This window comes from Nyctereutes procyonoides, unplaced genomic scaffold, assembly GCF_905146905.1.
Source record: "Nyctereutes procyonoides isolate TBG_1078 unplaced genomic scaffold, NYPRO_anot_genome, whole genome shotgun sequence".
NCBI classification, from domain to species: domain Eukaryota; kingdom Metazoa; phylum Chordata; class Mammalia; order Carnivora; family Canidae; genus Nyctereutes; species Nyctereutes procyonoides.
Window position 1 is genome coordinate 28790927 of NW_026575146.1, and position 22939 is coordinate 28813865.

Consider the following 22939-nt stretch of genomic DNA (forward strand, 5'->3'; position numbering starts at 1 on the left):
TTAGAACTCTCCCAAAGAAGAATCTGTTTTCTTGAACCTGATGATTAAATGAAAATTAAAAATTGGTATCATACCTCTTCATCATCCTAGCATATGCGTTGCTTATAAATAACATCATTGGGTCAAATGGAATGCAGACAACCTATTTTACCAATATTTAATATGATGATTCCACACCTAGTTGAGTCCAAGTTAAATGCAACCATGTCATGTGTTATGTGCCGAGAAGTCTGCTAGAAAGGCTTTCTGGCCAGAAACAAATATAACACCATTTAAATGCATGTCCTTTATTGCTACATGTTGTGTAATATAGCAAAGGAAAGGAAGCAAAGATTCTCTCTATTCAGGATGGGTTCTCTCTATTCAGGTGATGGGGATTAGTAGTGCACTGGGTGTTGTAAGGAAGTGTCAAGTCGCTATATTGTACACCTGAAACTAATACAACACTACCACTGTATGTTAACTAACTGGGATTCAAAACTTAAAAAGCCAAAAAACTTTCCTCTATTAAATACTTTACCTCTTCTTCCGTAAATGTGATCCATAAAGTTTTCATAGACGACAGAAGTCAGGACACTTCTGTCCTTCCTTTATGCTTTCATCAAATTACTTTTCATGGTTTAAGAATAAAGGTCAGACAAATCATATTCCATTCTGTTTACTTGGAAACACACAGGAGTCAGAATAGCTTTCTCACAAGATGTGATTTCAGATAATGGTTTAAAAAAATAACTTTACAGGAAAATTATTTAAAAGAAGTACTTTTCCCCAAACTGATCACTTAAACACTCAATATTTTGGGGTGCCTGAGTGGCTCAGGCAGTTAATTATTAACTGTCAGTAAATTATCCAACTCTTGGTTTGAGCTCAAGTCATGATCTCAGGGCCACACATATGGCTCTGTGCTCAGTGGGGAGTCTGCTTGAGATTCTCTCCTTCTCCCTCTGCCCCTCCCACCGTTCTCTCTCTCTTTCCCTAAAATAAATAATATTTTTCTAAAGTTCTCTTGAAGAAAATCACTTTTGATGACCCAAAGTTATTAGTAAGTGATGAAACTGATTTTCTCAGGTGGCTTATAAAAACTAGGGCCGTTACTTTGTAGTCATATCTGGAACCCAATTTCTGCAGTCTTAACATAGATGTAATAATATCAATTTAATAACATTCTGGCTGATTTTTCTAATATGACACAAATTACAAAGTGCAACCGAAAACATTGGAAAAATTGGATATTATTTGTATATCTCCATCAATCTTCCTATTATCTATCAATGCATCTTATCTATTATCTATCAATGTATCTATGGCTTATTTTTAGAAATATAAATAAAAGCTAATGACTGAAACTTGGGGTCAACACACTAAATCTTGGGTCCTTCATGATTCCTCCAGCTACTAAAAAACAGTCGAAATGTGTATTGTAATGCAACAATACTTTCTGTAATAACCCAGCAGATGGTGCTATTCTGCAATAAACAGCTTTTGCTTTCGTCAATAAAGTGCTATGTAGTGAAAGAGAAAGAAAAAAAAGAAAGAAAGAAAGAAAGAAAGAAAGAAAGAAAGAAAGAAAGAAAGAAAGAAAGAAAGAAAGAGAAAGAAAGAAAGAAAGAAAGAAAGAAAGGATGTTAAGTATTTTATTGCTTACCTTGTGCCACAACTTTTATAGTCCCTTGTTTGGTTTCAGGAGCTTTCCCTGGCTCTTATAAAGAAAAAAAAGATAAATTACCATAAGTACTATTTCAGAAAGATATTTAATCCCCACAAAAGAGGAGATTAGAAAATCGAAAACAAATATAAAAAACATTGCCCTTGGCACTCAGAATTTTTGTTAAGAAAAGAGCACAATTATTAGGGGGGATCACTAAGATATTGGGTTTATTGAGATAAAAATACAATTTCTCAAAACTGTTTGCCTTATTGTTAACTGGCCGCGGGGCACTTTGCATTTGTTTGGCACCTGAATTTGAAAATCTCAGAATTCTTTATAAATTATTTCTGTATTATCACTTTAGAAATGGATGGAACATTTAGACATAAATAAGTGGTTCATAGGTGCACACTGAGGAACTAATATGAGGATAAAACCCAGAACCACTAATATCCATCTCGTCTTTTACTCAAGATGCCACTCCCCATGTGTAGGGCTGTGATGTCCATCTCTGTTAGTGTGGTCCCAGGCAGAGTATGGGTTATGAGAGAAAAAGAAAACTTCATTTTGAATCTTTCTTCCCTCTTATCTATATTTAAAAATATTATTTAATTAATTAACATGAAAAACAAAGGGGAAATAAAGATTTCAAAAAGCAAGCTTCTTTCCCATTTCACTTTATAATGGTTTGTGATTATCTTCAGTAAGCTTTCAGTAATTAAATTATTATTTAATAATATGGGGAGGAAGATATGGTCATTCTTTATAGATATTGACCTTTATTCATTCATTCATTCATCACATATAGATTTGGGACCTATTATGTGAATATACTAAGATATGTGAAAATACAGTAGCTTATACAGATATATACTCAATATTTTGTTTAATTATCATCAAATGTTGATTATAGCTTATTTAATATTAACTTTTAGAGTTAAAAATTAGATTGCATCAGAATAACTTGCAAAAAATCAAAGTTTCCATGTTTTTTAGGCCAAAAAAAGGTTTCATTTCTAAATCACGCCTTGCCTCCTGTTGGTGAGGTAATTGTTCATTTATATCATAACAAAGATTATGAAAATGCCAATTAGTCATTCTGTTTTTTATAAAAGAAATATTTGATTCATATATGATTTTTATTATTACCCTATTTATTATTCAAAGAAAAATCTTTTGCCAAAATTAAGTTGATTTTATTTTACCTATGATCTCTTTATTTTTTTTCCCCTAGAGGAAAATATCCATGCCAGCTTCATGCTAGTGCTATCTTTGTCACACCTAGAACACATGACCTCAATAGTTAGTCAAGATTTATATACAGACATTGAATTTTTAACTAACGTATTTCTCGGTATTGCTCTAGCTCTATACCTACATGACTAGCATCTAGTAGCCACTTAATAAATATTGGTATTAATGGAGCTAATTCTCAACTCTGAATCATAAAATATTATTTTCCTCCATAATTCCATCTACTCTGTCTCTGATCTCAAGCTTTTCAGTAGAAATTAACAATTTAAAACCAAATGCTTTCCAAGTCTGTCAACTTGCATTCACCCAACATCAATCTCAAATCTGTTGAGGACACATGAAGAGGTGAGGATATTTGATATCTACTTCTGTACAGCATTACAGTTTTCAAAACTACAAGGCTTTAAGGAAGGAGTTAACTCTGAGACCATAAATGAACAGCATTATGGCCACACCAAAAATAGCAGAAGAGTGAAAATACATCAAACATCAAATCCATACAAATTTTTTATTATAAATAATTTTTCTTTTATTACTGCCAACTACAGAAGAAACTGACTTTTTCATTAGGAAAAATTTCAAATATCTATAAAACCAAAGAAGAAAGTATAATGATCTCCATGTACCTAAGACCCATTTAATAATTATCATGTGATAGCCAGTCTTATTCTCTCAATATTACTCACTACTGCCTCTACATGTGTCCCAAATGAAAATTTCATTGTAGCGAATACAAATGATTTCATCATTCCTAGGATTTTATTTGATAATTTTGTATTTTTGAAATAAAATACAATGATTTTTTTAAAAGGATTTTATTTATTTATTCATGAGAGAAAGAGAGAAAGAGAGGCAGAGACATAGGCAGAGGGGGAAGCAGGCTCCTTGAAGGGAGTCCAGTGTGGGACTTGATCCCTGAACCCAGGATTGCGCCCTGAGCCAAGGGCAGACACTCAACCACTGAGCCACCCAGATGTCCCAAATACAAAGATTTAAATAAAAACGGATGATGAATTCAAATAAATTCAAATAAGGAGTATAATAACTCTGAAATTGATTAGTAATATTTTGGGCCACAAAATCAGACAGGATGGACCTAGATTAATATGTCAATATAATTTACTTGGGAATGTCTTAGCAAAAAATTATCAGAGAAGTTAGTATCTTTCAGTTCCTGAAACATGTGTTTATATAAAATGTCAAAAATCAGCTAAACCAAATGGAACAGTCCAATTTATAAAATTGAAAAAAAACATTATGAATCTATAAATGTTTTGTTAAGGAATCAATTTTCACATACAGATTTAAGCATTAGTTCAATATCATAAACTTTTCATTTACAGGATTCTGTTTATACTGACTTCATATAATATGAAATGTAAACTCATTGCGTTTTCAAATGTATGTTTCACAAAACTTTATTTTTTTTAAGATTTTATTTTTAAGTAATCCCTACAGCCAATGTGTAGATCTCGAACTCATGATCTTGAGATCAAGAGGCGCAAGCTTCACCAATTGAGCCAGCCAGGCCCTTCAGCAAATAGACTCCCATCCCGAGTTCAGCTTTGGTCTGTGACTAACAGATAGTAGATGAAGAATAATAATAGTATTGTTGTGCTCATACTTACATTTTAAATATTTTGTAAGCAATCTTTCAGTTCCCTTCAAAATAAATCATTACATTTATAATGTTTTTATTCTTGAAGGTAAGTTGAAGGGCACCTGGTAGTTCAGTAGGTTAAATGTTGCACTCTTGATTTCAGCTCTAATTGTGATCTCTCCATTGTAAGATTGAGCCCCGCAATGTGTAGGGAGTCGGCTTGTCCCTCTTCTTCTCTCTTCCCTACCCTCCCTCCCAGCTTACACATGTATGCTTGTTTGCTCTCTCTTTCTCTCAAAAATAAATAATTTTTTTAAATCTTAAAAAGTAATTTGGGAGCCATCATTTTCTCTTTTAAAAGGAACAATCAGTAGTCCCTACATAACACTTAAACCCTTTACAAAAGAGTAAAACACAAAAGAAAGAGCTGAGGGAAAGAAAGGTGAGTAATCTGACAAAGGTAGGAGAACAAGTGGCAGCAGGTAGTAAAGTAGTTAATGGTTTCCGAAGACTTAGTCTTCATCCTCGTCATTTCTCAATAACCAGCCCGCTGGATTCAGCAGTACAGATTTCTATTTCAGTGTGTGACTATATTTAAATTAATTACCAACAAAACTATAGCTTCCTATAGTCTATAAATTCCATGTGATCACTGACGAGTTATTTATTCATCTAGCATCTAGCAAAGTACTGGGAAAACTATCTCCCTTAAATATGCAAGCAGTTGATTGTATAAAAAATACAATTATAAAAGTATAAAAAATCTAATTGAACATTTTATTTTTATTTTATTTATTTATTTTTTAATTGACCATTTTAAATGAGACATTAAGTTTTGGGCTCTGTTGCACTTTTAAGGTGATAAAAACTAATTCAAACTCTTCTTTTCTTTGTTCATATATTATACGATATGCAGAAAATGTTTTAATTTTAAATTTCAGAACTTTATTTTCACCACAGTATTGTGTGACCCTGGCTGCAATTTGGAATTTTTTAGAATTTCACTATATCAAACAAATTTACAACAATTTGCATAGATTTGGAAATTTAGGAATTCCACTGAAAAGCATGACATGAACCACACATTTCTTTAAAACTCAATTTGCGAATCAATTTTCTTTCATTAATTTTCAAAAAAAAAAAAGAGAGAAATAGAAACATGTCTCCAAGGCCATTTCTTGCTAATCCTAGTAGGGTTAAATATTTAGATTGTTCTTAGGTGAGAAAAGGTGAATGACTTTTCCACAAACCAGAAAAGAAAGAAATATTTACCGATTCAGCAGCTAAACTGTGAACTAGCAATATGAAGACTTGATCTATCAAAATATATGCATCCTTTTTGAATAAGATACCAGACTCTAAAGTCAAATCATCCTGCAATCTAATGAACTGCTAAATTAAGCCCTAAATCATTGTTTTTTATTCTCATAAAATCTAATTTACTATTTTTAGATGTAGATACTCCCAAAATAGAGAAAGGTTAACATGTAAGCTAAAAATTACTATATGCTTAAAAGGTCTTAAGCTAATAACCCTCTTGACTTCATAGCTCCAGGAAAGCATATTTCAGAGGCATTGCTTCATCTGAGTATGACAATTATCCCATTGAGATGAAATTAATCATGAAGCAGCCTTCGGCCATCCTGTCTGACCAAGGGGACTGAAGCCTGAAAGGAGGGCCTATTTGCTGCGAGATATGCAAATTGCAAAAGGTGCACAATGCAGAAACATGAATAATTTATCAAAATAATCTGTTATTGCTAGAGGTTAAAAATCTAAATAAACCGGCAGCATCATTTACAATAGGTAGCATAATTTAGCTTCTTTTATTCCCCCAGGAAACTTTTATTTCATCAAGCAATATATTTTGTTTTAGAATCTAAGTAGTTTTTAACTTAATATCTTAGCATTACAGAGTTTAATTCAGGAAAAAAAATGATTATTCAATGTCTGCTGAAATATTCCCTTAATTTTTTTAATCTTTAAGAAAACATACTATCTTTTTGATCAAAACCATTTTAAGCATTTCTTAATTTGAAAAAAAAAGAGCTTTGATGTTTTTATTAAATATGTCAATATCTATCTATAGTTTCTACACATGGAATCAGTTTTTCTTCTATCACTTGGAGAGAATTAAGCATAGGAAAAAATCTTTAAATACAGTCAGAATATTCACAGTTTAATTTGTTAATTTAATTCTAAATTAACAATTTAGGATTTAGAGTTGAAAACCAAGGTATCAATTTATTTAAATGACTAAAAGAAGGAAACTTTTTAAAAATATAAATCAACATTATAAATTAGACAAAGATCATTTGACTGTCTATTCCAAAATAAATGTGTCTACATAATCTATGTGATATATATGTATATATATAAATGTGTCTATATATATAAGTGTGTGTGTGTGTGTGTGTGTGTGTGTGTGTGTGTGTGTGTGTGTGTAGAGAGAGAGAGAGAGAGACACATCAGCATGTTAAGGAGAAGGTGGACTCCATTAGGTTAAGAAAAAGCTTCTGCCACACAGCTAGTAAAACAATGAAATGCAATATCATCATGGGAAGATATGAGGTTGCATTCTTGGAGATGCCAGATAGAGAGACATCTGTCTTAGAGGAATCCTAAAAAAATTTGCCTAAAGCAAAGAGATAATCCCATGTGATCATTCCAGGTCCTTTTCCACCTTCTATAGCACCTTTCTAAAATCAATGACTATGAAAACCGATGAGAGTATTTGAAAATGTTACCTATATTATGTTTTAATAGCAAAATTTTTTATCATTTATTTATTTTTATTATTGAGGCTTACGTTGGTAGTCCTCCCTTACCATGAAATAAGCATTCCTTTGGTAATATTTTAAAAGCAAGCATTCTGACCACCAAACTGGACCAATTCTCTTAGGAGAAGAACACCCTTCCTAGTAGGTTTAGGACTTCAGTAGCTATCTGATGCTTTCACTGAAGTAAATGCTATATAGTTCAGAAAAGTATTGCTTTCCCAACATAAATGACTTATTTCTTTGGCAAGGATTGCTTTAGATTCTTTATGCAAAATAAAACAAAAATTTCTTTTTAATTTTTATTTATTTTATGATAGTCACACAGAGAGAGAGAGAGAGAGAGAAAGAGGCAGAGACATAGGCAGAGGGAAAAGCAGGCTCCATGCACCGGGAGCCCGACGTGGGATTCGATCCGGGGTCTCCAGAATCGCGCCCTGGGCCAAAGGCAGGCGCCAAACCGCTGCGCCACCCAGGGATCCCAAAACAAAGAAATTTTTGAAGAAAGTTGGAGTTTATTTAAGAATAAGGAGTTTATTGATAATATAAGCTACTTTGTTATACATACACACAGGCACACACACAGAGAGACACAATGAAAACCAAATTCTTGACTCTTCAGCCACATTTTACAGCTAAAATTTCAGTCCTAAAAAATGAAGTGAGGTACTGTGGGTAGGTCCTCTAACTCACAAACTTACACATAGAATGGGGAGTGGTTTCCTCATTAAAAATATCATAGAACAGAAGGATCTCAGTTCAGCCCCCCCAAATATCAGTTCCTATTGTTCTAACCTTAGTAAGCGGTGTCTGTGAATGTTATTCTGTTTTTCACTTTCCTAGAAAATACGAAACACACACCTTTTTTATCTAATTACCCAATTTGGAAATGTTATATAAACAAGCAGAATTGCAAGTGTATATGTAATCTTACAAAAAATAGTAAGGACAGTAAAGGAAAAATCTGAGAGCAAAGACCATTTTATACTTATTTGTATCATCAGTCTCTAACAGAGTTCTTGGCACTAAGAAGGCATTCAGTAAATGTTTTTGCATGAATAAATGAATAATGATTAGGAGACAAGGTGTTTGAAAAATCATTGTTATATACCTGAAAATTGTAAACCAAATAGGTAGCAATTATCTTCATAAAATTGCTCAGACTCATTGAGTCTTTTTTTTTCTGTACAGTACTGCAGATGTCAAAATCTGAAGATGTTATAATCAGCTTCAAAGAAAATCTAAGTTTCTTGTAAAAATAACAAGGTTTATAAAATGCAGATTTATTACACTGTTAAGTTAGAAAGATTTCCAAAAAGAAGAAATCCTTAGCCGAGTGTCCTAAATAAAGCAATCCAAGAAGAATTTGGAGGTGTGTTTTGAAGCAAACACGTTCTGCTAAATTTTGTTCTCAGGTTGAACAGAATTTAGGGAATGAACAACACTCCATTTGATATTAAATGAGAGAATATGCCTCCCAGTAATTACTGAGGTTCATCACTCATTCTTCAATATCTATTGCATGCGTGCTTACTGTAAACATGGCACCGTAGCTTCTAAATATAAGGACTAGTTCTACTCAGTAGGGCACTACATGAAACATGCTAAATAAAGGGAGTAGTAAGCTGAGTTTTAGTATTGGAAATTTTTAAGAAGCCAGGATATAGATATGTCTTAAGGGAGAGAGATAATATAGAGCAACAAAAGGGGTAAGAGAAAGAAAGGTATAAAGTGGGATACTTGATTTATCTGGCTGGGGCAGAAGAATCTAGTTGGCATTAGGAAGAAGTGAAAATAAAAATTTAAAAATTGTTTAAATGCAAGTTATGATCAAAATAATCATCTTGAAATCTCAGCAAATGGGATGTGCTTTTTTTTCTTAAAACATTAAGAGTGATTGCATTTTTGAGTAAGGGAATTGCACAGCAACGTTTTGAAGAGATAAAACTTCCCATGAAGGTCAGGAGAAAGGGTACATCCTGATAACGTACAAGTCAGGAAAGTTGTCACTGAAATACTCTAGTATTTAGATGGTGGTGCCTAGACTAGTTAAGTATTTGTGGAAATGGAAAGAAAATCATAATGTTAGATATTTAAAAGAAGATATTAATAGAATTTTTAGATTTGACATGTACAGAGGAGGAAAAAGAAGGCTGTTCATTCAAATATGACAGGTTTGGAACCTGATAAATAGAATTGGTTTTAACATAATTAAAGTTTACAGTGCATGTTGAATTTGAGACAATGGTGAGACTTCACATGAAAATATGAAGTGGACATTGGGTCCTCAAGAATTATGAAAATGAGTCATATGGAACACGGAGGTGTGAATTAAAATAGTAAGAGTGAAAGGTACAATTTTTCCAAGGGTTAGAGAGCCTCAAGTTGCTTTTCCATTGAGAAAAATATTGGTAATAAGGCCCAGGAACAAGCCAAATCATGTTGTTTTCAACAAGGTCAAAGAAAGAGGATATTTTACAAAGAAGGAAATAAACCTCAGAATTAAAAAAAGAGAGAGAGAGAGAGTCCCTGGCAACATTTGTGAATATAAATCAGGATGCAGATAAAAGAAAGCCTACTTTTTTTGTGTGCCAGTCTCAGCCTATCAATAACCAATGTTGTAACTAGACTGGCCCTTGTGGTTCTTATTATGATTGCAAGATGCCCTTAGCCCCAATCATCAGGGAACTTTGAAAAAAAAAAGTTTGTTACTTAGAAGTTCTGGAAATTACATGGCATATCTGGGGCCACACAGTGAGGCTGTAGGAGAGAGAGAGAGAGAGAGAGAGAGAGAGAGAGAGAGAAATATCAAGCAGGCAGGTCCAGAGTTCTGGTTTTACTGGTGTGTCACTTTGGGTGGACCTTGAGGACATTCTGCTAAGTTAACTAAGTCAGAGAAAGGCAAATACTGTATGATCATTTATATTTGGAATAAAAAAAAAAACAAATTAAATGAAAAAAAACACAAAACAAATTCATAGATATTGAAAATGGAATGGTGGTTGCTAGATGGGGGGGCTGGTTAGGGGATGGAAGCAACAGGTGAAGGAGGTCAAGAGGTACAAACTTGGAACTACAGAATAAGTTTTGGGGATGTAATGTACAGCATGGTGACCATAGTCCATAATATTGCATTACATGCTTGCAGGTTGAGAAGAGAGCAAATCCTAAAAGTTCTCATCACAAGAAGAAAACTCTTTTGTAGTTTTGTATGGTAATGGCTGGTAACTAGATTTATTGTGGTGTTCATTTTGTATTACAAATATCACATCGTTATGTTGGACACCAAAAACTAATATAATGTTATATGTCAATTATATCTAAATAAAAACAATCCATTAACCATAGGGTTATTCTTTTTTTTTTTAAATAGTACACAAAGCTTCCTTTTTTCTCCACATCTTCGTCATGATTTGTTAATTCTTGTCTTTTTGATAATAGTTATTCTAACAGGAGTGAGGCGATATCTCACTGTTGTCTTGATTTGTTTTTCCCTGATAATTGGTGATGTTGAACATCTTTTCAGTTGTCTGTTTTTAAGTCTGAACTCCTTGCAAAACTAAATTTTTAACTCTCCCCACATTTTATGTTTCTGTTTTCACATTTTATGTATTTTTAATTTGCGTTTCCTCTAAATATTGGATAATTACTTGTACTATCTTTGTCTTTTAACCTTCATGCTGTCTTTGTAAGCGATTAATCTACTACCTTTACTAAATATTTACCTTTACCATAAGATTTATACTTTCATATGTTTTCTTGTTACTAATTAGTGCCCTTTACTTTCCAGCTTAAAGAAGTCCCTTGAACATTTTTTGTAAGGCCATTTTAGTGACTTTAAACCTATTTTGCCTTTGCTGCTCTGGAAAATCTTCTATTTCTCCTTCAATTCTGAATGATAATCTTGCTCAGTAGAATAATCCATTTTTTTTATTCCTTTCAGCATGTATTTCATTGCACCATTCCTCTGGTTTGCAAAATTTCCATTGAAAAAATTTGCTGATAGAGTCTTGTGGGAACTCCCTTGTATGTACAAGTTGGTTTCTGTCTTGATGCTTTTTAAGGTTTTCTCTTTAACTTTTGACATTTTAAATACAATGATTCTTGATGTGGATCTCTTTGGGTTCATCTTCTTTGGAACTCTCTAGGTTTCCTGGAATGGGTGTTTGTTACCTTCCCAATATGAATGTCCTTCACATATAGTCAAAAACTTTTCAAAGTGCTGCCTTTGTACTGAATGTGTCTGCTTGCAAGCTCTTTAAGAGTATTATCTCAGTTCTCAATAGCCTTTTGGTCTCCTGGATGCAAGTCCCATTGATTTTCTCTCTGACACAGATACCAAAAGTTGGGGTACCTTATGTGAGCACATACTCATTTCAGGGTGAAGTTCCAGATTTGTGAGATCCCTCTGATTTTGGGTCACTGTTTTAAAGGTGGGGTTTTTGATGAGATCATATCTCTGCCTCTTCTACTCATCTCAATGTGGCCCTTTAACCATCTGTTGTGAAGGAGCTGTTAGGCTACTTCCCAGATATTTTTCAGAGGGAGTTGTTCCATATGTAATTTTAGATTCAGTGTGTGTGTGTGTGTGTGTGTTGGAGGTGGGTTCAGGTTCTTCCTGTGTCCCAGGTGGATCACCCCATTAATATATTTTAAAGATGAGGAAACCAAGTAAGAGAGCCATTGAATTATTTGCCAATGTCACACAATTACAAACTAGTTGGGATGGGATTTGAACCTAGACCATGTGTCTCTAGGGCTGATGTTCTGAACTCTGAAATATAGGATATTGCCACTTCCTTCCTATCTCACAAAGTGAGATCTTTGTAAAAATTTTCTTATTACAAAAGTGTTTCTTATATTGCTATAATTTTCAAGGTTTAAAACAATTTTGTTTTGTTTTGTTTTTTATTTTTTTAAAGAATTTTGAATGAAACAATTATAAAAAGAAGCAGTCTTACTCTTACCTTCCTTAAGATTCATTTTACCAAAAATTAATATTTTACCATGATTCTCCCCATGTTCTTTCATCCTTTATGATAGCACACATTTTTATTTGATAGCTTTATTGTTTTAGTTTATCATTCAGAAAGAAAGAAATGTATTGTGTGTATCCATACAGAGGGAGTGGCATGAAGGAAGAACAATGATACATATAGAAATTCTATCCTCATAGTATGTGTAGGTTTGGGAAAGGTGAACAAAAGCAAGCATAGATGGGATAGATGCCTTAAGAAATTTTTGGTGAAGTGCTAAGCAGGCTCAAAAGAGGGAGAAAAGTGTTGCACTTTGGGGAATGGGGAAGTTCCCAGGAAAAGAATGAATTTGAAGTTGGATGGGAAAGAGTGGTTGGATGTGATGGTAGATGAACGCAAATAAGGGCCAGCTCTGTTTTGTGTCAGGAGTTACTAAAACATGCTGTGTTCATATGGATGTAAGTAGAAAGAAACTTTGTTCTTTCAACAACTACCACTTCAAATTCATCCCCTAGACTTACTTTTCCCCCATCTCTTGGATAAAATTAGGAAAAGACCCTAATTTTAATAGGTTTCCAGGTCATGTTCAGATAATAAAACAATGGTTTTTCCTATGCATTTAAAACACCCAAATTTGGTGTAACATCAAAGCTCCCAACTTTTATCCCAATTAAAAATTATACCATAGCTCAGTGTGAGCTTTCCCTGAGCTTGGGAGCCTGAAAGTGGGAAGGGTGATGTGGGATTTCTTTCCCTTTTCTTCACTCTATCCTCCTCCCTGCCCTCCTACCCTCCAGGGTTAGGAGCAAAGAGGGGGAAACAGGGATAAAGGACTCAATCTTACTTGACTTAAGTGTTACTTGAGTTTGGTGCTGTTAGTCCATGTCAGATACCCCAAAATGACTGATTCTTCCTCTCCTGTGGCACTATTTTGGATTCTTTGAAATTCCTCCACTGGAGCAACCTGACTGTTGTTCCATAGTGGCAGGAGGCCTCTTTCAGGTAGGTGCAGAAGAACCCCTCAGCTTACTATCTGCTCCCATTACTACCATCTTTACTTTGCCACTATGGATGACTCAAAGGTTCATCTCTTAACTTAGACTTTTCCAGGTGTGCAACAGGTACCAATGTATGAATCTACCTCCGCACCGCTATCACCATCCTCCTTTTAGAGGACACATACCAAGTTTTCTGAAGCTCTCTAACTTGTTTTAAGATTAAGGAGAATTATCATCATTTTCTTTCTGAGTATGCAGAATTTTCAGCTCAGGGACAACCCTAAACCAATGTTTTCATCTTCCCAGTGAAAGATTCATTTATAATATTGAACTTTTAAAAAATGTTTATATAGCAGAAAATATGATTTTTCAGAACCTTGAATACAATGACCAAGAGTTTCTTAAGTCCATATGTAATATGGTATGTGTCATAAATGCCCTTTCATACTATTAAATGTAATATTTTCTTTAATTGAGTAAACCATTTTTGAAGATTAATCTGTCTGCTGTGACTACCTCATGTCTATACTTAGTTTCTTATTTAAATCAGTATTTAAAAATATATCTCTGATATCTCATTCATTAAGATATACAAATTCAAATTATATACTATTTATACAGAAATTTGATCTTCATGGAACATGTAGTAATGTGAATTCATCAAGGAAAAGAATAATGTCTAAACATGGACTAAAATAATGACTGCCATGTTAATTGTTGGCCAAAATCTGTAAATTGATACATCCATAAATCACTTCTTATCCACTTAAAGTGATAAAAGCATACATGTCTATTTATTGTACATTTTACAATAAATTGGATTTGATATTAATATATCTTATTCAATTAAAAATATGTTATTTTGTGATTTGCTTTGATTATTTAGTTATATATAAAAAGTTATATACCATTACTTTAAAATTTATTTCCATAGTGAAAGAACACTGTACATTTCTCTTTAAGTATGATGTATGTTATATTTCAAATATATCAATAAATTTGAAAATGTACTATCTGTTAATTTAGAAAGTTTAGAAAATCCTCATTTGGATTATAAAAATAGATATTTCATCTCAGTTTTCTGTATTTAAATTATATATATTATTAAACAATTTAATTTTTTAAATTTAATTTCTTAATATTTCCAAAACTCATTAAAGAATTAACTTTACAATTCCAAATTTTTCTTTTTTTAAGAAAAGTCCTTCTCAATTTTCAATGAGATAAAGAAATTAGAAAAGGAAATTGCAAAGTACTAATTATTATCTTATATAAGTGTATTTGACGTTCTTCTCAGTAACTAAGACTTGATTTGTTTCTCCCAAGGGTCACTGAAAAAAAAACTTACCCTAGGATTAACAATGATGTACCACTGTCCATTTTTTAGTGTGCTTAAGCAAAACATTTCTTTAGAAATACATTCTGTAGTAGAACATGTAGTATTAATAACAGTAGTAGTAGTAATATTTGTAGTAGTATTAATAGATTTTGACTTCAGGCTCCAATTTCTTTGATCCAGAATTGAGACATATTTACTGTTTTCAATCATTAGTATCAAATACCTTTCTATGAACCATTTTGTATTTTTTCAAATTAATGTCAGTTATATTACATATTCATATGCAGAATATTTAAATTTTAGGTGGCACACAAAAGATGATTATAGAGTATCAAATTAACTAAATAATTTTAGTACTAAAATTTTTAGTATAAAATTTTCATGTCAATGAAACAAATGCATGTTATTTTGGGGATTGTGTCTTTTTCATATATTTGAATGCAAGGAAATACACAGATTTTTAACTTTAGGAGTAATCACAGACATAAAAGTTAAATACCATCCCAAAACAATCTGTAATTTAAATTTTAAAAAAGAAAGACAATGACTGCTTGAATGGGATTGGGCATACCACAGTTTAAATTCTACAAATATCAAATATATTCATTACTCTCTTCAGATCTCTTTCACATCTAAACCGCCTACTTCTTTTTTTTAAAAAACTGCCTACTACTTTAAGATCTTAATTTTAAAATCTTCCTAATTGTAGGTCTCAATTTGTGTGCATAGCATGCTATGTTCTTCATACATTTCTTTGTTATTTGTCATTTATTGAATTCTATGTTATTATTGTCCTTATCAATACATAAGAGAAACTCATGCTTTGTTTTCAAATATTTCCTCGGTGTTATATCAAGAGAGACTCTGAAGGATCATGTTTCTGTGTTTGAGACTGGCAAGTTTCTTTTTCTTTTTTAATGTTTTATTTATTTATTCATGATAGACAGAGAGAGAGAGAGAGACAGAGACAGAGACAGAGAGACAGAGAGAGGCAGAGACACAGGCAGAGGGAGAAGCAGGCTCCATGCAGGGAGCCCGACGTGGGACTTGGTCCCAGGTCTCCAGGATCACACCCCGGGCTGAAGGCAGCGCTAAACCGCTGAGCCACTGGGGCTGCCCAAGTTTCTTTTAACTGGGAAGGTGGTTTATAACACTGAGTGTAAATCACATAAATGATTTTCTTACACCAAATTAATTTGTTTGACTATTCTGACAATATTCTAACATATAACAAATCTGGATTAAAAAATTTCTTTAAATGATTGAATTCCAAAATTACTAAAATGCATTATAGACTATAAACAATTTTTTTAAATTCTAGAAACAATTCAAAGATCAAATTCATGTAAAGGCAATCAAATTCAATAAAAGTAGACGAGTTATAGGTCCTCAGTTAATTAAAAAGAGAATATAACTAGACATTCTTCTCCTATTTTTGGTTAAGATACATGTTGTCATTATTTTAATATTTTAAGAGAGGCTGATATTTTAAATACTTAATGTTCTCATATCAATATCATTGTTTTTGTTTACAATTAATATCATCTTATTAATACTACTTCTATGCCTAATGAGATAAATAATTAAAGAGAAGCCTTGGAATACTTCTATTCTGAACTTCTTTTGTGAAATAGTGCATTCCCTTTTTATTTAAGATTTTCTATAAATTTGCTCTAGAAACTAGCTATTAATACCATTGTTGTCTTTAATGTTTTCTTTTAAAGCCAGAATCATTTGTGTTAAAAGATTTGCTTGTGTTTTTATATGGCTAAAAAAATGCTTCATTGAAAACTTTCTTGGAAATTACATTTTCTCTTCATTATACATGCACATAAAATAAAATATATAAAGTTTCAAACTTTATATTAAAATGTATAGTTGAAACTGTAAGAAAAAATGATCCTATTTTTGAAAAGAGATGATAAAACTTATTATATTGGAAAGATGCTGAACCAAGAATCTGAATACTTGTGACTTAGCCCAGGCCTGGCTGTCTATCTGATGGGATTATGACACAGATCAAGTGAAATAATTTATGTATCCATTTCAAAGAGACATTCCATTCAAAGATAAATATCTCAATAAGTACATTGCCACCCAGCATCTACCCCCTGACATTCCTTCATTTTAGAGTTCTACATTGATTTCAGTAACTGATCATTTGGGCCACTTGTTTTTTCTCTTCATGTGCTTTAAAGTCCGACTCCTATGTTTTAAATTCACCAACAAAGAGTGACACCCCTGGGGCAGTCTAAGATAGTGGTGTGTGAAGACTCTGAACTTACATCTTCCCACAGACAAAACAAATCTACATACAGGACAATTTCCTCTGAAAAACACCACAAAACTAGCTGAAAAACACCACATCTCCACAACAAAAGATAAAAGGACCACACTGAGACAGGTAAGAGATGCAGAGATGTAGTCTTACCAAAAACCCCACCCCTGGAGCAGGGACCCACAATCGGGGAGGAGGGGTGGATCTCTCAAATCCAGAGCTTCTCCTTGAAGAGTTCACCCCCACTAAACCAGCCTTACAAAAAATGTTCAAGGGACTTATTTAAGCTTGAAAAAGCACGCTAACTAGTAACAAGAACACATACAAAAGTAGAAATTTCACTGGTAAAGGTAAATGTATAGAAAGGTAGTGGATTAATCACACAGTGGTATGAAGATTAAAAGACAAAATTAGAAAAATAACTATAATTATAGTAATTAGTTAAGAGATACACAAAATAAAAAGATGTAAAATGTGACAACAGAAACAAAACATGGTGGGGGTTAAAAATGTTGGATTTAGAACATATTCAATTTTAAACTGCTATATCGTCTTGAAATAGTTATACATATAAATTGTATATATACATAAACACATAAAACGTTATGTGTGAGCCTCAAAATGAAAACATATGTATATACACAAAAGATAATGAGAAAGGAATCTGAACATAACAAATGTTAAGAAAGTCATCAAGCAGCAAAACAAGAAAGGAACAGAGAGAAATTACAAAACAACCAGAAAACAATTAACACAATGGGAATAAGTACAAGCCTATCAATAACTACTTTAAATGTAAATAGACTGAATTCTCCAATCAAAAGACATAAAATAATTGAATGTATAAAAAAAGACTTATTTGTATGCTGCCTACAAGAGAATTATTTCATACCTAGAGACATGCATAGACTAAAAATGAGGGAATGGAAAAAATATCCCATGCAAATGGAAACCAAAAAAAGGCTAGAGCAGCTATACTTATATGAGACAAAACAGACTTTAAAACAAAGATGTAATAAAAGACAAAGAGGGGGATTAAATGATGATAAAGGGGTCAATCCAGGAAGAAGATACATTTATAAATATTTATGCATCCAACATAGGAGCACTTAAATATATGAAGTTAGTGGTACTAACAGACCTAAAGGGAGAAACTGATGGCAATACAGTACTAGTAGAAAACTTTAATGCCCCCACTTACATCCACATAGAAAATTAATTAGGAAATACCAGTCATAAATGACACATTAGGCCTGATGGACTTATTAGATATAAAGAGATCATTCTAACCCAAAGCAGCAGAGTACACATTCTTCCCAAGTGCACATGGAATATTCTCCAGGATAGATACTCAGTGGTGAAAAGCTGAAAGTTATTCCTCTAAGATCAGGCAAAAGACAAGGATGTCCACTCTTCCATTTTTATTCTGCATAGATTGAAGTCCTAACTGGTGCACTTCAGCAGGGAAAAGAAATAAGAGAAGGGAAACTGAAAAAAGAAGAAATAAATCTGTCCCTATTTGTGGACTTAAGATTTCATATATAGAAAACCCTAAAGACTCCACTCTAAAACTGTTAGAACTAATAAATTCAGTGGCACAAACATCAAACTAAAAAGCTTCTGCATAGCAAACAAAACCACCAACAAAATGAAAAAGCAACTTTTAAAAGGCAGAGTATTTTGCAAATCATTTATCCAAGAAGGGGTTAATATCCAAAATATATGAAACACTCATAGCAAAAAAAAAAAAAAGAAAGAAAGAAAAAAGAAAAAAGAAAAAAGAAAAAAAAAAAAAAACAATCCCAATTAAAAAGCCAGCAGAGGATTTGAACAGACATTTTTCCAAAGAAGGTATACATATGACCAGAAGGCACATGAAAAGATGCTCAACATCACTGATCACCAGGGAAATGCAAATCCAAACCACAATAACGTATTACTGCACATCTGTCAGAATGGCTATTATCAAAAAGATGAGAAATAACAAGTGTTGGCAAGGATATAGAGAAAAGTAGACTCTCACGCAAGGTGGGAATGTAAATTGATGCAGCCACTATGGAAAACAGTATGGTGGTTTTTCAAAAAATTAAAAATAGAACTACCATCTGATCCAGGAATTCCACTTCTGAGTCCCTGGAGAAAATAAAACAAACAAAACAAAACACTAATTTTAAAAGACACATGTGTCCCTATATTCACTGCAGCTTTTATTTATAATAGCCACAATATGAAATTGACCCAAGTGACCCTCGATGGATGAAGAGGTAAAGACATATACATACGTGTGTGTGTGTGTGTGTGTGTGTAAGGCAAGAGTACTCCACTTTTATTTATTTATTTATTATTTTATAGTACTCCACTTTAAAGAAGAATGGAGTCTTGCCATTTATGACACCATGAATGGATCTGGAGGGTATTTTGCTAAGTGAAACATGTCAGATAGAGAAAGACAAATATCATATGATTTTACTCTACATGGAATCTAAAAAACACAACAAATGAAGAAACAAACAAAATAAAAACATAGATACAGAGAATAGAACAGTGGTTGTCAGAGGGGAATGGGGTGGAGAGCTGGTAAAGGAGGTCAAAAGATACAAACTTCTAGCTACAAAATAATTCATGGGGGTGTGATGTACAGTCAATAATACTGCATTGTATACTTGAAAGTAGCGAAGAGAATAAATCCTAAAATTCTTATCACAAGAAAAAAACCCTTTGCAACTTTGTATGGTGACGGATGGTAATTAGACTTATTTTGGCGATCATTTCATAATATCTACAAATATTAAATCATGCTGTACACTTGAAACTAATATAATGTTATATGGCAATTATACCTCAATAAAAAAGAAAAAAGTATGTTAACAATGATACTTGATTTCACACTATTAATACATTAGCTAGTGCACTAAAAATGCTGAGAACAGAAACTTGCAGATACCCATTTGCTCAGTGCTATTCATTTTGTTCATCACAACATCACACATACAATATTCAATTACCAAAATCTCTGAATATAATTGAACCATCTCAGTATGAATAATAGTAATTAATCAATTGAAAAAGAAGTCGTATTTTGTATCCTCTAATATAAAGTGGTAAACTCTGATTTCTGTGTCTTAGAGGATTAACAATATTAAATGAGTTAATTTTGCAACCCACATGTATAAATTAATTCTTATACAATTTCAGAGGTAGCCTTGTCTGAATTTACACAGCAGAATGCATTTTTTTCAGAATGCCTTTTTTAAGAGCAATATCCTCTGACGAGTAAAATCATTTTTTCAAAGATTTATTTATTTTAGAGGGAGCGATTATGAGCGGGAGGGGCAGGTAGAGAGGAAGAGAGAATCTCAGGTAGACTCTATATTGAGCATGTAGCCCGACTTGGGACTCAGTCTCACAACCCTGAGATCACAACCTGGGAAAAACCAAGAGTCAGATGCTTCACTTAATGCACTACCCAGGGACCCCAAGTAAAAGGATTTTATATGTGATTTATAACCCTTTAAAGTGGGATCCACACCATGCTAGTCCAACAGATGCTCTCCTCCACAAAAGAGAATTCAAGGTTTTCAGAACTCCAAGAAGCACATGCTACCTTTCTAGGGTTACACCATGACTTGACATATTCCAATCAGAACTTCTATGGTAGTGAAACAATCTGTTAGCTCATCATTTCCTAAACATATTTGATGATAGAACCCTTCTTTGATACAATACTCATTAATGAGGAACATATATTATGTGATGTTACTCCCAAGAATGCAAAAAATGTATATTCTTTGCTTTTCTCTAACACTAATGACAATAATAACACTACCCAGTCATTTGGTTAGTCAACAGATACTTGCTGAGTACCTACAGTCTACTGTACCTGTGTTGAATATTTCCAGTTTACAAGGCTCTCTAATATATATTCTTCTCTTCAGTCAACAAGATGGATAGTAGCCAGCAATTCAGCTTTCATAGACTCTCAAAAGCAATGTGGATTGGTGAAAAGAACATAAATATTGTACTCAAAAAGGTCAAGCTTTGAATCCCAGCTTTGCCATTTACTATTTTATACCCTTGAGCATGCTTAAGTTTTCAAAGGCTCAAATTGCAGTGAGGATTAACTGAGGTGACATATGTAAAGTACTGAGCACAATACTTTGAACATAATAGGCACTTGCAAATGTATGCTTTCTTCACAGTCATTTTTTTTTTTTGAATGCCAACAGAGAAACAAATTCTGGGTATGGACAGTATTTAATTCACCTTAATTTTGAACAGAGGCATAATATTCACTTTGCATTGTGCCTAGCTCGGTCAGGTAAAACAGAGAGGTGATTTAAAACAACAACAACAACAACAACAACAATAACCAAGAACCAAAAAAACAGAGCTCAGATCTACTGAGAGACAATCAAATACCCAGTATGTGTGCTACATAGCATTACAGGGGATGAATGCTTTATTATGGGAACTCATGGAATCAGGCCTCTACCTACCCAGAGGTGCAGGAAGGGATGAGATGTTATGAAAATAAGAACTGGATACTTTCACTGAATGAAAGTCATTCAAAAAAGAACCGATGGAGAGATGAAGATAAGGCTTCAAAGAAAAAAAGAAGCTTCTGAAAGACCCAAAAGCATGAGAAAATGGCATGACTTAACTGATTGGCTAGAATTTTGTGTGGGAAAGTATTTATCCAGAGATGAAGCTAGAGACAGATCAAGAAAGGCACTGAAACTCTTACATTCGATTTCACCCTAAAGACAAAATATTTAGACAAAGCTTCAACAGGTTTAAGCAAACAGTGAAGTAGTCAGATTTGCAGTCATGAAACCACGCAGTGCAGAGTATGTGGTTAACTTGAATTACAGATTGTGGAGGACCAGCTAAGAAGAAGAAAGCAGTGTTCCAGGCTAGAACAGAAGCTGTGGCAACCAAGAGCAGATGGCAGGTGTGAGAGCAAGACTTGCTGAGACACGTCTCTGTGCCCACGTGCATGCAGGAACACCTGACACAGTGCATTTCTTCTTCTGCCACAGGCACCTAGCATCAGGGCAATACACATATCGCTCATGCACTTGCAAAAATTACCAAATAATTTTACCCAGAAAACTAAAAGAATGATCAACAAAGAAACAAATGAGCCAAAATATATTATTAAGTATCATTACAACACTTAACTGCATTTTTTTACTTATTGCAGTTTCTCACTCATTGAAACCAAAGTATGTTACACATATTTACTGTGCACCCACAATATACAGCAGGGAATGTATAGCAGTGACAATAACAATTAAATACAGGTCAATGGAAAGATGTGTTTGCACTAATTAAAACTACAGTTATTTGTTCATAATTTTGCTAAAATGAGTGTGGGTTACACTATTGTTTATATGTATCTGAAGTTCATAAATATCATAATTGAAAAGGCAGCTTCGGGGTGGAATAGGATGCATCATTAAGAGGGATAGATAAAATAAAGAAATGAAAAGCCTTAATCCTTCTGAAGTTCACATCTTTTATATCTTATTGTTTCTAAATTTTGCTTTAACAATGCTCCAACATGATAACCATTGGCTGCTAACATATTTCAGCACTGTGCTAGGCATTTGGACAATTGTTGCACTCAATTCTAATGTAGTAGAAGGCCAAATTTGGTATTTACAACCAGAAGAGTGCCTGCCACATGGTAGGCATTCAATAAATATTATTGAATTTAGTAATACATGCTTTATAACATAGATTGATCCTAGTAAAGAAAGGGCACTTCGCTCAACTTAATGGATTGAGATATTAAGAGGAGCATCTAAGAGTAGAGACTGGAGAGAATGGAATTGCTTTTCATGACTTGGCAAGAACTTTTGGAATTCTGAGGGACCATCCAAAAGTGAGGAGGTGAGGACAAGTGAGGGGAGCAGAAAGGAGGATGAGAGTCAGAGACATGACACGTGGCTGAAGGTTACCCGAGAAAAGGCACTGGGGACTGTCCTAAGGACATCACAGGGACGCCTGGGTGGCTTGGTGGTTGAGCATCTGCCTTCAGCTCAGGGGATGATCCCAGGGTCCTGG

General features: G+C 33.4%; 1 protein-coding gene across 7 annotated transcripts in view; it reads right to left on the minus strand.

Annotated features, from left to right (window-relative positions):
* Positions 1 to 22939, minus strand: part of TRDN (triadin) — a 368093-nt gene that overhangs the window by 153139 nt on the left and 192015 nt on the right. For all 7 annotated transcript variants that reach the window (XR_008662524.1, XM_055310519.1, XM_055310523.1 and 4 more), the window contains exon 13: positions 1646 to 1699. Coding sequence is in view for 6 of the 7 variants with exons in the window: in XM_055310519.1 (XP_055166494.1) it covers positions 1646 to 1699 (54 nt within the window). In the remaining variant the exon portion in view is untranslated. The remainder of the gene's footprint in view (positions 1 to 1645; positions 1700 to 22939) is intronic.